This window comes from Bos mutus, chromosome 2 (assembly GCF_027580195.1).
Source record: "Bos mutus isolate GX-2022 chromosome 2, NWIPB_WYAK_1.1, whole genome shotgun sequence".
Lineage (NCBI taxonomy): Eukaryota > Metazoa > Chordata > Mammalia > Artiodactyla > Bovidae > Bos > Bos mutus.
This window is the reverse complement of record NC_091618.1, coordinates 135,235,215-135,249,314: the sequence shown is the minus strand read 5'-3', so window position 1 is coordinate 135,249,314 and position 14,100 is coordinate 135,235,215. Positions and strand designations below refer to the sequence as shown.

The window sequence follows — 14,100 nt, the reverse complement described above, 5'->3', positions numbered from 1 at the left end:
AACTGTGCTCACACGTCTTATAGCACAGAGGCCCATACCTTGGACAGTGCCATCTACTCTCATTTTCTCTCCCCACCCTGACTCCAGACAGTAAATCATAAACAAAGACGATCTTGTTTTCCATAATATTTACCACAATGTCTTTTAATAGGAGATAATAAAAACATATTTCATAGTTTTTTTTTTCCTATTCAAAATGAAATGAGCTCACTCCAGAAAACTGAGATAATACAGAAAAGTACAAAGAAAATAGTCAGATGAAATTCTACTATCACTATTCTGGTAAGCAAATGAATGCAAATCTACAAACAGATGTATACAGCAATATCTTTTTATCATTTTGCTATTTCCATGGTATTAAACCTATATATGTATCATCATTTGTGAATGGTGCATGGTATTCCACTATATAGGTACACCATCTAATAATGGGCATTCAGGTGTCAGCACAAAAATAATATCAACAAAAAAAGCTATAATGAGCATCTGGAAACATGTGTCACGTGTTTCCAGATGAGATGTAAAAAGATGTCAGCACCACGACATCTTTTCATGTGATAAATTCCCACAAGACAACTTATTAATCAGTGAATATACAAATGTATGTATTTTAAAGTCTAACATTTACTCAAATGACTGTTAGATGGTTCTACCAACTTAAATTCCCACTAGCATAGCAAAGTGTTAGGGTGGTGCCACTCTATGCACATGTGAACCACTTTACTGCCTTATTAAAAGATACAGATCCGGATTTTTTAGCTCTGTGGTGCAGCCTGAGAGTCCACATTTCTACATGTTCCTCATATGTGTCATCAATGCTACTGGTACTCAGACCACACCTTATATACGGAGGCAAGAGAACACTGCTTCCCTCCTCCCCACCAAACCCCCTCAGGTTTGTCTATCACTTTTCATCAGATACTGGCCCAACTGCACATGTAGAAGCCATCTGTATTTTCCCTCTCATGTTCCTTGCCTGTTTTCTATTTCTGCCTTTCTTACAGATCCAAAAGAGCTCCTTAAAAAGATACCTGTATGAGCAGCTGCAGCCTCCTGAACAGCTGGCTGAGACAAGATCTGCCTGAGCTGGTCCTGGTGGGAAAGCAGAGCACGGCCCGCCTTCAGAATATACAGTTTTAATTGCTGGCACCTCAGCAGATCCAAGTCTACTTGTCCTGTGGGAAAAAAAGGACTGAGCAGGAAAGGCACATGCTGCTTGGGCGTACCACCTCAGCTGCTGCTCAGCCCTGAGGAGGTCCTGCCCTGAGGGACTCAGCTGATCATGTCAAAGTCTGTCTGCAATCAAAGACTTGCCTTTCCCAGTGTTGTGGGAAAGCACGCTCTTCCTCCCCCAGGTCTTCTCCCTTTCTTGCTCCCCATGCATTACTTTGGGTAGGGGTGACGATTATGGCTTAACATAGTTAGAATCAAGTTAGCTATTGCTGCATGCATGCTCAGCCACTCTGTTGTGTCCAACTCTTTGCAATCCCATGGACGGTAGCCCACCAGGTTCCTTTCGCCATGGGATTATTCAAGCAAGAACATTGGAATGGGCTGCCATTTCCTTTTCCATAACTATCGCTAGTATAATCAAATATTTCCTAAACTGCTAAAATTTCAACCCCATACCTACATCACAAATAAAATACTTTCTTGTCATGCCAAGACATCTATGAGACAATTTTGTCAGAGACTTACAACATACAGTTCTATAACTCATCAAAATCATGGCACTCTCTAGAATCTTGGGGCTTCCCTGATAGCTCTCGAATTTTATCTAATCCAACAACTGCAGTAATGTCCCTGAGTTGACTGAGGAACAGCCTAGGGAAGACACTACAAAGATATAGGCAGCCCACAAGAAGAGTACAGAGAAGGCAATGGCACCCCACTCCAGTACTCCTGCCTGGAAAATCCCATGGACGGAGGAGCCTGGTAGGCTGCAGTCCATGGGGTCGCTACGAGTCAGATACGACTGAGCGACTTCACTTTCACTTTTCACTTTCATGCATTGGAGAAGGAAATGGCAACCCACTCCAGTGTTCTTGCCTGGAGAATCCCAGGGACGGGGGAGCCTGGTGAGCTGCTGTCTATGGGGTCGCACAGAGTCGGACATGACTGGAGTAACTTAGCAGCAGCAGCAGCAGCAGCAAGAGGAGTGAGACTACAATCATAGCTGCAGCATTCCAAAGCAAGACATGCTGGAGGTCATGGACGGCAGCTTGGAGCTGTGGGAATGTGGGTAGGAGGGCACAGGGAGAGTGAGGGGTGGCGCTAGGGCAGCAAGCGCCAGTACCTGGCAGGCAGGAAACACTGGCTAAGGGACACAGTTAGTTGAATTGTGGACATGCCATGGTTTACTTGCACCTGACCCTCTAGCCAGATATGTGAACTGGAGATCCAGAGTTAAAAGTGTTCATCATCATTAATCCTACAGCAGCAATTACAGGGATGGGAGAAATGGGTGAGAAAACTCAAGAAGAGTGGACCTAAAGAGCTAGAAATTATGGATGAAACCTCAAGGATTTCCAATGTGCAAAGAATAGGCAGGGAGAAGAACTCTCAAAGAACATATGAGCAGCAATGTAAAGAAAATCAAGACAGCAGTGGAAGAGGAATATTTTAAGCATGAGTGGCCTTGGTCTTTCATGGGCGGCCTGCATCCAAATACCACGTGAAGCAGGACAAAGCACACAGGCCCTGCTGGGTATGTCTGTCATGAGGCCAGGAGCAGAGGTCCCAAAGTGTGATTAAGACAGGGGGTTGATGGGCAGTGAGAGAGAAAACAGACTCCTCTTCAAAAGGTGTGCTCAGAATATATGCTGGCTGGTGTTCTTCAGGTGCCACCCCACCCCAGCATCATTCTTTGTATCGCACACTCTCATCACCACTCCCATCACCGCTCAACCAATGGCCAATCCATCTGAATGCAAAGGCTTCAGCAATGCAAGAACTTACTCTGACAAAAGAACAAACACTGCTCAAACACTAGTTAAGACTGTAGCTGTTTCATCATGAAGCACATGTACTGACCTGCAAAACCCTGTTTAGGTGATTTCTTTATTTTGTGCTTTTCCAATTTGCTTCCAGCGAGGTTCACCAACTGAGCCCACACAGACAGCATGGGCTCTGTGAAGGGCAGGTTAGTGACACTGAACGCCACGGCGGGGAGCTAAAGAAAGAGCATAGAAACCTTCAAAGTGTGTCCATTGAAAAGAACAAACAAATGTTCTGAAAAGTTAGCATAATCAGGAATCTTAACTCTAAAATAACACATGTATTCAAAACTGTTTTTACATCTGAAAATAATTTTGACAGATGACCCTGAAGGTAAGATAAAGACTTACATGTATAGTAAATATAACCTAAATTAATTTTTTCTTGTCAACTTTTTAACAATAATTACATGATGGTGGTTGTTATTCTCAAGTATTTTCTATACATTTCAAATTTTCTATGACATGCATATCCTATAATCATCAAAAACAGTACTGTATTGAAACATACAGTAAAAGTGCACTTTTTCACTTTCACTTGCACTTAGGTTACACAAAGTACATAATTCACTCACTTTCCGAATGGACCCCCAGTTCACAGATTTAAGATGACAGTACCTGCTAAATATAGTCATGTCACTCAACACAGTAATTAAGCATTTTCTACATGAACAAAGATCATCATTTTAAAGGAATCATTTTTAGGTTTTTTGAAAGTTGAATTGTTCGATAAAAAATAAATTTAATAAATTCACATTCTAAAATAAATACAACTAATACACTTACACAAGATCTTCTAAATAACTAACACCCTTTCATGTCTTTAAAGGCTAAAATAAGACACATGAACTGCTAATCTATACAACCCTGTGAGACCTGATTAACCACAGGAATGGAATGCAAACAGAGAAAGAAAGGCAGTTTTCCTCAAGGTGGATAGCTACCTAGAAGGCAGACCCAAACCACAAGAATCAAGCTCCTTCTGGTTCTAATATAAAAGCCCTTCACCTTACTACCTAGCAACCTGAACATAAGTTCACTTACTGGCTTCAGCTGATTCAGTGGGCAAACACGACAGGTTCGCAAGTCACAGAACTGCACAGTGATTTTGCCCTTCGGAGTGATGCGAGTCACGGTGCCTTCTCCAAAGTCATCATGCATGACTTGTCCCCCTAGTCGCAACCGGCCGTCAATGCCTCCAATGACAGCCAGGACTGCCATGAGGCTCCCCACCTCAGGGTTCTCACAGTCAGGAAAGTAGTCATCTAACAGAGCCTAGTGCAGACAGACAGCAAACTTGAGGAGAGCCCAGAGAGCTAACCTACTTCTTATACATTACAATTAAGCCAAATTTACTTTTTATATTAGTTTCCTCAATAATTTTTTCCAGTAAAAAATATTTATAAATATATCCATGAACAAAATACATGGCATTTAAAAAGACAATCTGAAAGTTAAATCAACATTCTACAGAGAAACACTACCAGATGTGCAAAGCGCATGCAGCACCCACCCCTTCAGCCGGCTTTCCTGCACAGCTGCGAGTAACCGAGTGGAGCTGTGAGTTGATGTACTTGTTGATGAGCCCGTTCCACTGGCCCAGGGAGTGCAGGGTGCGGAGCAGCGCCACCACCTCCTCCGCCAGCGTGCTGCTGTGCGTAGCAGTCAGGGAAGCCTGCGGGCGGGCCCTCCGCCTCCTCAGAGTGGATTCTGTAGAACACACACAAAGGAAGGGCTACATGACGCCCTGCTTGCTCACCCAGGACACCAGGAAGGGGGAGAGATGCCCACCTCTGAGGAATGGGACATCTGAAGAGCAGGTGGTGAGCAAGCTGCCCAGGAAACCAAAGAGCTTTTCCACAAGGCACTCCATGTCCCTGGCCCGCTCTGTCTTGTCCCATGACGGCAGTACTGCTTGCAGCAAATGTACAGCTAAGATCTGATAAAGGTAATTTAAAACAGCAAGTATTAAAGAAAGCCATTATCTGAAAAATTATGAGGTAAAAGATTTTAATTTTTGTTCCTGTAATGCAATTAATCGTGTGAAAATTCTAACTATTTTACAGCCACATAATTACCTCAAAGTTGATTAATAATATGAATTATCAGGTTAAAAATAAGCTACATTACACATGCAGATACTCATTTAATTAAAAAATAATTTCTTTAGTTTAATTCTTCTCAAGACAAGTATACCACAACTATGGTGAAGATGAGAGCAGCTGATCATAGAAAAGCAAGTCATCTAAGGCTTAACAACTTCATCAATTTAAAATAATCAATATCTTTAGCCTCTTGTCTCAGGGCTTTCGAGGTGGCCCTAGTGGTAAAGAACCCGCCTGCTAATGCAGGAGACGTAAGAGATGCAGGTTCAATCCCTGGGTCGGGAAGATCCCCCAGAGTAGGAAGTGGCAACCAGTCCAGTATTCTTGCCTGGAGAATCTCTATGGACAGAGGAGCCTGGCGGGCTACAGTTCCAAGGGTCATAAAGCATTGAAACAACTGAGGAGACTTAGTATGCACTGGTACCTAGAAAATCCACCCTGTGTTAGTTCTTTTCTGCATTCAGGAACCTAATTACAATGGCCAGCCTGATGCCAACGCTGATGGGGCTCCCAATCCCAAAACTCACAGTGAGCGTAGATCAGTGTGGCAGCACAGTTAGTTACCTGCCGCTGTAGGGAGGCAGCGGTGAAAGGCGAGTGTCCCTCCACAACCTTCACAAGCAGTGAGATCCAGGGCGGGGAGCTGAGGGCCGCGCACATATGCGGCGTGAGGGCGATGCTGCGCACAAAGCCCAGGGTGCACCAGCTCCGGTGCTGCTCCCGGCACACCAGCCTGCTGGGGGAGGCTGGCAGAGCAAGACAGACCAGCTTGGCACTCACGCTCTAAAAACAAGCACTCAGAACCACCTTTACTTTCAACTTACCTAAGTCACACATTTTCAATAACAAGCTCCTTTACAAATATACTACAACGTCACTGACTCTAAGTGAGAAGAACGGGAGAATACTTGCAAGTTAGCTCAAGGAACACTTCACATTTTAAAATCTCTAAAGTACATGGAGATGGAGTAATTCAAACTCGTTAAGGAATTTCATCTATGTACTGTCTCTAAGCAGTAGGAAAACAATCTACAATTCAAATAGCGGTTATCTGTGGGAGGGCAAATACCATAGTTTATAAATTTCACATGTTTTAAGTATCTCCCATGAGCTTGTTTATATTTAATCTGCATCATAAATTCCCAGCCCAAGTTTTAAGAAGGCTGTATTCCTAGAAAAAGAGTAAGAGGTTTTCATGAGACAGTGACCCTGACTGCTCCTCCAGGGTCTGCACTCATGGACACCTGGGGTGTCCACACCCTCCTGGCTGGCAGAGACTCTGAGGTGGGGGCATGCCACGTGACCTGCTCAGACACCAGACTAGCTCCCTTCCCCAGCTTCCACAGTTCAGCTCCCTGTTCACCAGGGACACTGCTCTTCAGAAACACGCTCATGCCACTCACTCAGTCACACTTAACAACACATGTGCACAGGCCCTGGCACCCCACCTCAGACACCACTCTCACAGTCACTCGCACAGTCAAACTCTCCACATACCCAACTACACACATGCACACTCAATCTCACTCAAACTCACACATGCATACACATACACACTTGCACACACACACATACACATTTGCTCCAATCACTTCTTCAACTTCTCCCACACTTACACATACTCATATTCACATACTCAAACACTTTGGTAGACTGAATTGTACCCTCAAAATTCATGTTCACCCAGAGTCAGATGTGGAGATAAATTCTTCACAGAGATAATTATGATAAAGATTGAGATGACATTATACTGGATTTGGGTGAACCCCAAATCGAACGAAGGTACTTATAATAAGAGGCAGAAAAGAAGAGGGGAGGCATTCAACTAAAGATGAGGCAGAAACTGGAATGATGTGACCATACACCACACTTTTGAAGCCTGGAGGTACAAAAGCTAAAATTCAGGATCTTCCCCCAGAGTGTCAGAAGGAGTATGCCTTGATTTTGGACTTCTGCCATCTAGAATTCTGAGAGAGTGAAGTTCTTGTTTTAAGCCTCTGTTAAGAGTTGAATTATGTTCCGCGACAATTCACATGTTGGAGTCCTAGTCCTTAGTACCTCAGAATGCAACCTTGTTTGGAAACAGATGCAGTAAGTTTAGATGAAGTTAAACTAGATTAGGTTGCATCCTTAATACAATGTAACTGACATTCTTATAAAAAGAAATCTGGAGACAGACACATACAGGGAGGATGCCATGTGAAGATGAGGGATGCCAAAGGGAAGATGAGGGAAGCCAAGGAACGCCAAAAGATTGCCAGCAAACCATCAGATGTTACAGAGGGCCATGAACAGATTCTGCCCTCAGATTCATAAAAAAGAACTCAATATGCTCATTCTTTGATCTTGAACTTCTAGCCTTCAGAACTGTGAAGAAGAAAATTTCTGAAATTGAGACGGCCCAGGCTGTGGTACTTTGATATGGCAGGTTGTGTCTGTGGTGCCTTGTACACCCGCAGAGTGTGCAACACCCAGAGTGAGCTCTACTGTGAACTACCAGCTGTGGGCGCTAATGATAAATCAGTGCAGGCTCAACAACTGTGACAAACGTACCACTGTGAAGGGTGGTGCTGATAATGGAGAATGCAGCTACCATGTCTGTGGTAATTCATCACAGCAGCCTTACCACACTGACACACACACCCCCACAATCACCCACATACACACACACCCAAACTGATAGCCCAGTTCTGACTCTCTGGCCCACAACTCCCCACTGCATACATGTCTTGTCTGTTGTTCCACTCTCCACCAACATTCGCAGCAGCCCACAGAGAGTCTTCGTGGCTTCACTCTGCATAACTTCAGCATGGACTCCAGCAGAAAGACAAAGAGTTTGCAGTAAATTAACAGTGCTGGTAAGCATCATTGCAGTGGGGTGAATATTCCTTTCAATTTGTTCAGCTTCTGAAAAAAAGAATCAAAATAAGGAACTACACTTCCAAAAAAAAAAGGAAAATGTCTCTACATGTTAACTTAAGGGATTTAATATCACATACTTCTTCTCTTACTGTAGACAGGGAAGCAGTTCTTTACATTAAAGATGGAATTCAGGATGCACTGAACACTCACCCTAACTGAAGGGAATAAGACTTTTCCATTACAGTTTAATTTTTTAAAGCAATCTCATCCTACAGCTCAGAAACACCAGAACAATTCCAAGGATTCATTCCTTAGAAAAACAACTTCAACGTCAGAAGCTGGCTGCTGCTAAGGTGGCTGTGCCCTGGACAAGTATTAGGTGGGTGCTTCCATGGAAGGGAGCCACATGCTCACATGTACGGATCACTGGATCTTTGATAAGGAATACACGTGGAACCAGACCATCTTTCTGTTACTTGGCCAGCCCTGCTCAGGCCCCAACTTCACAACGGAAACCCCCTGGCAGAGAGGTAGGAGTAGGGACAATTGGCCTAGACACTGTCAGATCCAGTAATAACAAATCAGCATTGACTACCTAGGTGGGGCCACACAGCTTCCCGTGTGCTACTTCTAAAGTGCCCCAGACAGGCATCATCGGTTTATATCTGATATGCGTGGAGTGGCCTACACACACCATGGGCACAGAACACCTAGCCCACCTTCCACACCACCCTTTCTCTAGTGAACTCAGTCTCTCGGGTTTTCTCTCCTAACCATAAAAGTGATCTTGGGAGCCTGTCATGCCATGTATACAGCAGACACCTGAGCCCCAAATCAGTGCCAGCCTCCTGGACAGTCTCACCAAGACTGGTATCCCAAGGTCTTTCAGACATGTCTGACAAATGTCATGAAGCCCTCCTCCTACAATTCTGCCTCTTAATACATAGGGTTTAACTTTCTGAGGTCATCAAATTCTCATCTTCATTTTACCAAAGGCAGTAAAGTACTAACTCTGCACTGTGTGACACATTCTGAGAGAAGGTGAAAGAAGGAAAAACACATGCTTCAGGGCATGGCAAGGCTATGTCCACTACACAAGGCACTGGCTCAGGGATCCCCGAAAATCCACCTGCCTCCACAACACTATCTCCAAGAGGGACAGGAACTATCCTGCCCCTGGGCCTGCTTCAACCAGACCTTCATGGAAAGCTTCACCTACGGAGTGCCACTCTCACTCCCAAAAGAAAGGACAAACAGCACATGCACACAGCTTGCCAGGGCCCCCAAACACCCACCAGAGTCATCCTCTGTGTCTGAGTCCTCTGCCGAAGGCTGTGTAGAGACTGGGAGCTCTGCCAACTTCAAGTCATACTTCCCCTCCTTCCCCATCCTGTAAGAGTTGGTGCTGCCTGTGTCCCACTGGACCCTGATCCACCCATCCTCTCCAAGTTCACCAATCACACGGCCAAGGCCAGGAGGAGGTCCATCCTGAGGAAGCCAAAACAAAGACTGGTTAAGAGAGTGCAGGCCTCTCACTGGAACACTGCCTATAAGGGTGGCTGCACAGACTTCAAGTCAGCAGAGAGCTCCAAACCCACCTATACTCAGAGCTCACTTCATCACTGTAGTGAACACCAGGACTAATCTGCCCACACTCCTAACAAAAGAGGTAAGTGGGGGAAGAACCACCTCACTTAGCATCCTCTATAAGCCAATGCAGACACCAGACTTTCCAGCCTGGTTCTGCCACCCTGCTCACTGGCCCCCCCTTATCCCACATGGGGCTTCACAAGGTTGGGAACCTCAAACAAGCACCAGAATCTCCTCACTCCCTTTCACTCTTCAATTTTCCCTCAAACCTTAAGACTGAAACTCTACTTCTAATTTCTACGAGTAGAAGATGTTTTCAGGATGCTGCTATTTGTCCTGGACACACTGATTTCTGAGATGATTCTCAGGAGGTACATGCTTAAGAATGAAGCTGAGAAAACCTGGACAAGACAAGAACGCTCCACATCACAGTAGGGTGAGCACTGGCCTAGCTAGTTGCTCCAGTAATGGTGTAGAGCCCAGTCCCAACATCTACTCAGGGAGACCCGACACACACGTGAGCAAGGTGCTGGGGGAAGAAGGGGAAAGACGGACACTGCCCAAGCAGGTGCCTGTAGCTGCTGGGTCAGGATACCTAACTGGCACCTGGCCATCAGCTCACAGAGGCAGGGTCAGAGCTTTCACGACATGATTATTCAGATGCAGTTTACTCTCTCCTGCTCACCCTTACTCTTGGTCCAGGCTGAGCCTCAAGTCAAGCCTAGGCCAGGAGTGTCCCAAAACAAGCAGCTACTCCTCTAAGATGTGGTCCTGTTCAAGGGCCCTGGAGCAGGCTGCTGCCCTTCTCTACTGGTGCTGAGATTCTATTTGCCCACCCAGGAATCGGTAACTACATCGCCTGTCAACCACACCTGTCTTTTGAGTGTAGGTATTTATTCCAGTCTCCACCCACTCATTGCATGCAGGTCAGGATGCGCAGAGGGTGACTAATGTGTGGCTAAAGCGTTTAACTCAAATCTCTAAGGACCTGATCTCCCCATTTCCAGTCCACGCCTCTCATGACCCTGGTTCCAATCTTCATCATGGCGGCCAACTCCGGCCCTGAAACTGGCAGCTGTACCGGGGCTGTTTCCTTCCGTGTCTCTTCCAAAACTGTAGCAGAAGCTCCTCGGGCAGAAGCATTCATGTCTTCTTCAACATTATCACAACTAGGGCCTATCAGAGCATCAGAAAAAGCAGATGAACCAATAAGCAGTTAAGTATTAATGAAGATGATAATTTTAAATAATCTATAGTGTAGTTTTTACCAATACAACAAATACCATCAAAGATTTACTGATGAGAACTAAGACATTTAAAAGGTAAGGAGAGGATAAAATATATAAATATGTATTAGAAATATGTAGAAGATTTTAGAAACTCTCAGAAAAGATATTTACTCTATTTCCAGGAATTATGATCCACTCCAAAAAGCAAAAATGATTAGAGAGACACTCATTACTCATATTATTAGAACAGGAAAACAAATGATATACAAAACCACCTAAATGTTTAACACTGTGAGAAATTAACAACCTTTAATTATGGTAATGTGAAGAAAAGAGCTGATAAGGAAGGCCTGATACTGCTGTCCCCAGAAAAGCCTGTTTACAGGGTTGGCCCTCAGCTGGCCTTCGGGAACCTGGATTTCGTGAAGGCTCCCACCAGTCCTTAACTGCCAAGAAGCCATTCCTGTGCCTACACTGCACAAACAACATGGTCTCTGCTAAAACCTGCTTCTTTCTGGGGGGTGTGAACCTTACTCAAGTGCCGGGCAGAGATGCCTACATGACCTGCCCCAGTGAAAGCCCAGGGCACCAAGTCTCCATACTTTGCATGTAAAGACAACACTTCACATGTGTGGTCACAACTCTTTGCTAGGGGAACTAAGTGCACTCTGTGTGTCTCCCCCAGGAGAGGATTTGTGTCCGGTCTCTCACACTTTACCTATGTGCCACGGCTGATTCTGCTTCCTACTCTTTCACTGTAACAAACTTTAGCCCTAAGTATGACTATATCTGGAGTCTTGTGAGGCCTGCGAGCAAATTATTAAAACTGGAGGTGGTCTTGGGAACCCTGACACAGGGGTGGCAGCAACAGGATTTGTTAGAACAATGCGGACTCACTCAAATATTGCAAAACCATTGTCTGGTACAAGGGAAAATGAAGGAGTAGGGACATGATGAAAATATGGTCCCTGGCGGCCATGGAACCCCTCACAGTATAAAACAGAAGGTGAGCTGTAATCCGTGAGAAGGAAAATTTACCAATGTATTCGAAATAGGAAATTTAACCCCAGGAACCAGCACGCTGGCCTGAGGGAGGGGTATGCACACTGGTAACCCTGTGGTTTTTATTCTCTCTCCAGGACAGAAAAGGCCCCAAACATTCCTTTTTGGGCTTGGTCGGGTGAAAATTTTAAAGTTTGTGTTCTGCTCACCTTCAAGAAGGAGGGAAAAAACATTGCTCAATTCCCAGGTCAGGAGTAAAGCTTTAAATAAACTGGAGGGAAAATAGTCTTTTTCTCAACCTGGGAGTGCCTCTGTGAGGCCCCAGAAGGGGCGGGGGTTCCATCTAGCTGGTACCTCCCCAGGCAGCTATAACGTTAACACTGTAAACGCTGAATTTGCTGCCAAGGGTTTGAATACATTTTGCGATAAGGAAAAAAGGAGAATCTTTTTTTAAGTGATTTGTATTTTGTGGCTATTGTATGTGAATATATACAGAAAATTTAATATAAAATATTGTATGCTTATGATTTCTTATATGAAGGAGAATCACCTTGATTAGAGAAAGCAACAAAGAGAGATATGTATTCATTGGACACAACTCCTTGGCTTTTCACAGTCAGTACTGTTAACAGAGGAAGCCCCCATAATTAACAATTTGTGCTCTTTTACCTATTGGAGTCTCTGGAAAAAAAGGGAGACAACAGGAAAATAGAGGCAACTTTAGATGGAGATATATTTTTAAGATTTTTAAAAGCAATTTTTAGTTGCTAATGAGGTCCACAGAAATCAGATGCTGACTCAGAGTCTGGTGCATATTTCTGAATGGGTCCTGTGGGCACAAAGACTAGCAAAATCAAATTGCTTAGGAAAGCTTTGCTCTTTGATTTGGATTTAGAACACTGGCTCTGCAGTATCTAAACATTTCAGCAAAGAACAACATTATAAACGAATCAGATTTACCAGACATGAAGAGACATTCTATACAAAACCAGCAGAAAACACACTCTTCTCAAGTGTTCACAGGGAACACCCTCCAGGAGAGGTCACAAAATGATAAACTGAAATAAACTAAAATCATATAAATTATATTCTCTGATCACAGTGGAATGAAACTAGAAATTACAACAAAAGCTAGGAATGTCATAAATATGTGAAAACTAAACAACACACAAGTATGTGAAAACTCAACAGGACAAAGAAAGAAAAACCACAACAAAAAGTAATACTTTGAAACAAATGAAAACAAAAACACAATATAGCAAAGCTTAAGAGATGCAGCAAAAACAGTACTAAGGAGGAAATTTAAATCTATAAATGCATACTTAAGATCTCAAAACAACTAAACAACTTAACTATACCTGGGGGAACTAGAAAAATAAGAACTAAGTAAACCTAAAGGTAGCAGAAGGGAAATAACAAACATTAGAACAGAGATAAATAGAACAATAGAATCAAGAGTGAACAGTATGTGATGGCTGGATGGCATCATATCCATCTCTTACATCACATACATCTCTTCTTAAACTGGTAAAGTCTACCAAACACTAAAGAAGAATCAACACCAATTCTAACTCTTTCAAAGACAGAACAAGAGGGAACTACTCGCTAACTTACTCAATGAGGCCAGCATTACCCTGATAACAACAACAACAAAAATCTATAAAATATTGCTCAAAGAAATGAAAGAAGACCTAAACAAATATAAAATAATCTCATATTCATGGAATAAAAGACTTAATATTGTTAAGAGGGCAGTACTCTCCAAAAGGACCTACGTACAGATTCAATACAATCCTTGAAAATTTCAATGGCCCTTTAGCAAACACGGAAAAGCCAGACCTGGAAGTCATATGGAAATGCAAGGGACCAGAAATAACTAAAATAATCACAAGAAAGAAAAAGCTGAAAGACAATTTTAAAACTTAACACAAAGCTTTTATCAGTGTTCAAAACAGTATGGGATTAGCGCAATGACAGACACATAGACCAACACAAACAAAACTGAGATTCTAGAAGGAAACTTAAATAGCTACAGTCAAGATGATTTCTGACAAGGGTGCTAAGAATTTGAGAAGTCTTTCCAAAAAATGATACTGAAACAACTGGATAACCAAAAAATTAATAAAGTGAACCCTCATCTCACATCATATTAAAAAAATCATCTTAAAGTGGATCATAAAACTAAATACAAGACTTGATGAAGAAAATATAATGGGTAATCCTCATGACCTTGGATTTGCCAAGTATTTCTTAGACATAACATCAAAAGCACAAGCAACAGAAGAATAATAAGAATACTAATAAATAAAGTAGACA

At 43.3% G+C, this 14,100-nt stretch overlaps 1 protein-coding gene across 7 annotated transcripts in view; it reads right to left on the bottom strand.

Annotated features, from left to right (window-relative positions):
- The window catches only part of HERC2 (HECT and RLD domain containing E3 ubiquitin protein ligase 2), a 238,480-nt gene that overhangs the window by 111,960 nt on the left and 112,420 nt on the right, over positions 1–14,100 (bottom strand). For 6 of the 7 annotated variants that reach the window (XM_070360163.1, XM_070360169.1, XM_070360174.1 and 3 more), the window contains 9 exons: positions 10,542–10,729; positions 9,259–9,451; positions 7,826–8,008; positions 5,666–5,847; positions 4,788–4,935; positions 4,510–4,706; positions 4,041–4,271; positions 3,034–3,172; positions 1,032–1,175 (listed from right to left, as the gene is read on the bottom strand). In XM_070360163.1, coding sequence (XP_070216264.1) covers positions 1,032–1,175; positions 3,034–3,172; positions 4,041–4,271; positions 4,510–4,706; positions 4,788–4,935; positions 5,666–5,847; positions 7,826–8,008; positions 9,259–9,451; positions 10,542–10,729 — 1,605 coding nt within the window. The remainder of the gene's footprint in view (positions 1–1,031; positions 1,176–3,033; positions 3,173–4,040; positions 4,272–4,509; positions 4,707–4,787; positions 4,936–5,665; positions 5,848–7,825; positions 8,009–9,258; positions 9,452–10,541; positions 10,730–14,100) is intronic. The other variant, XM_070360181.1, reaches the window with a different exon arrangement.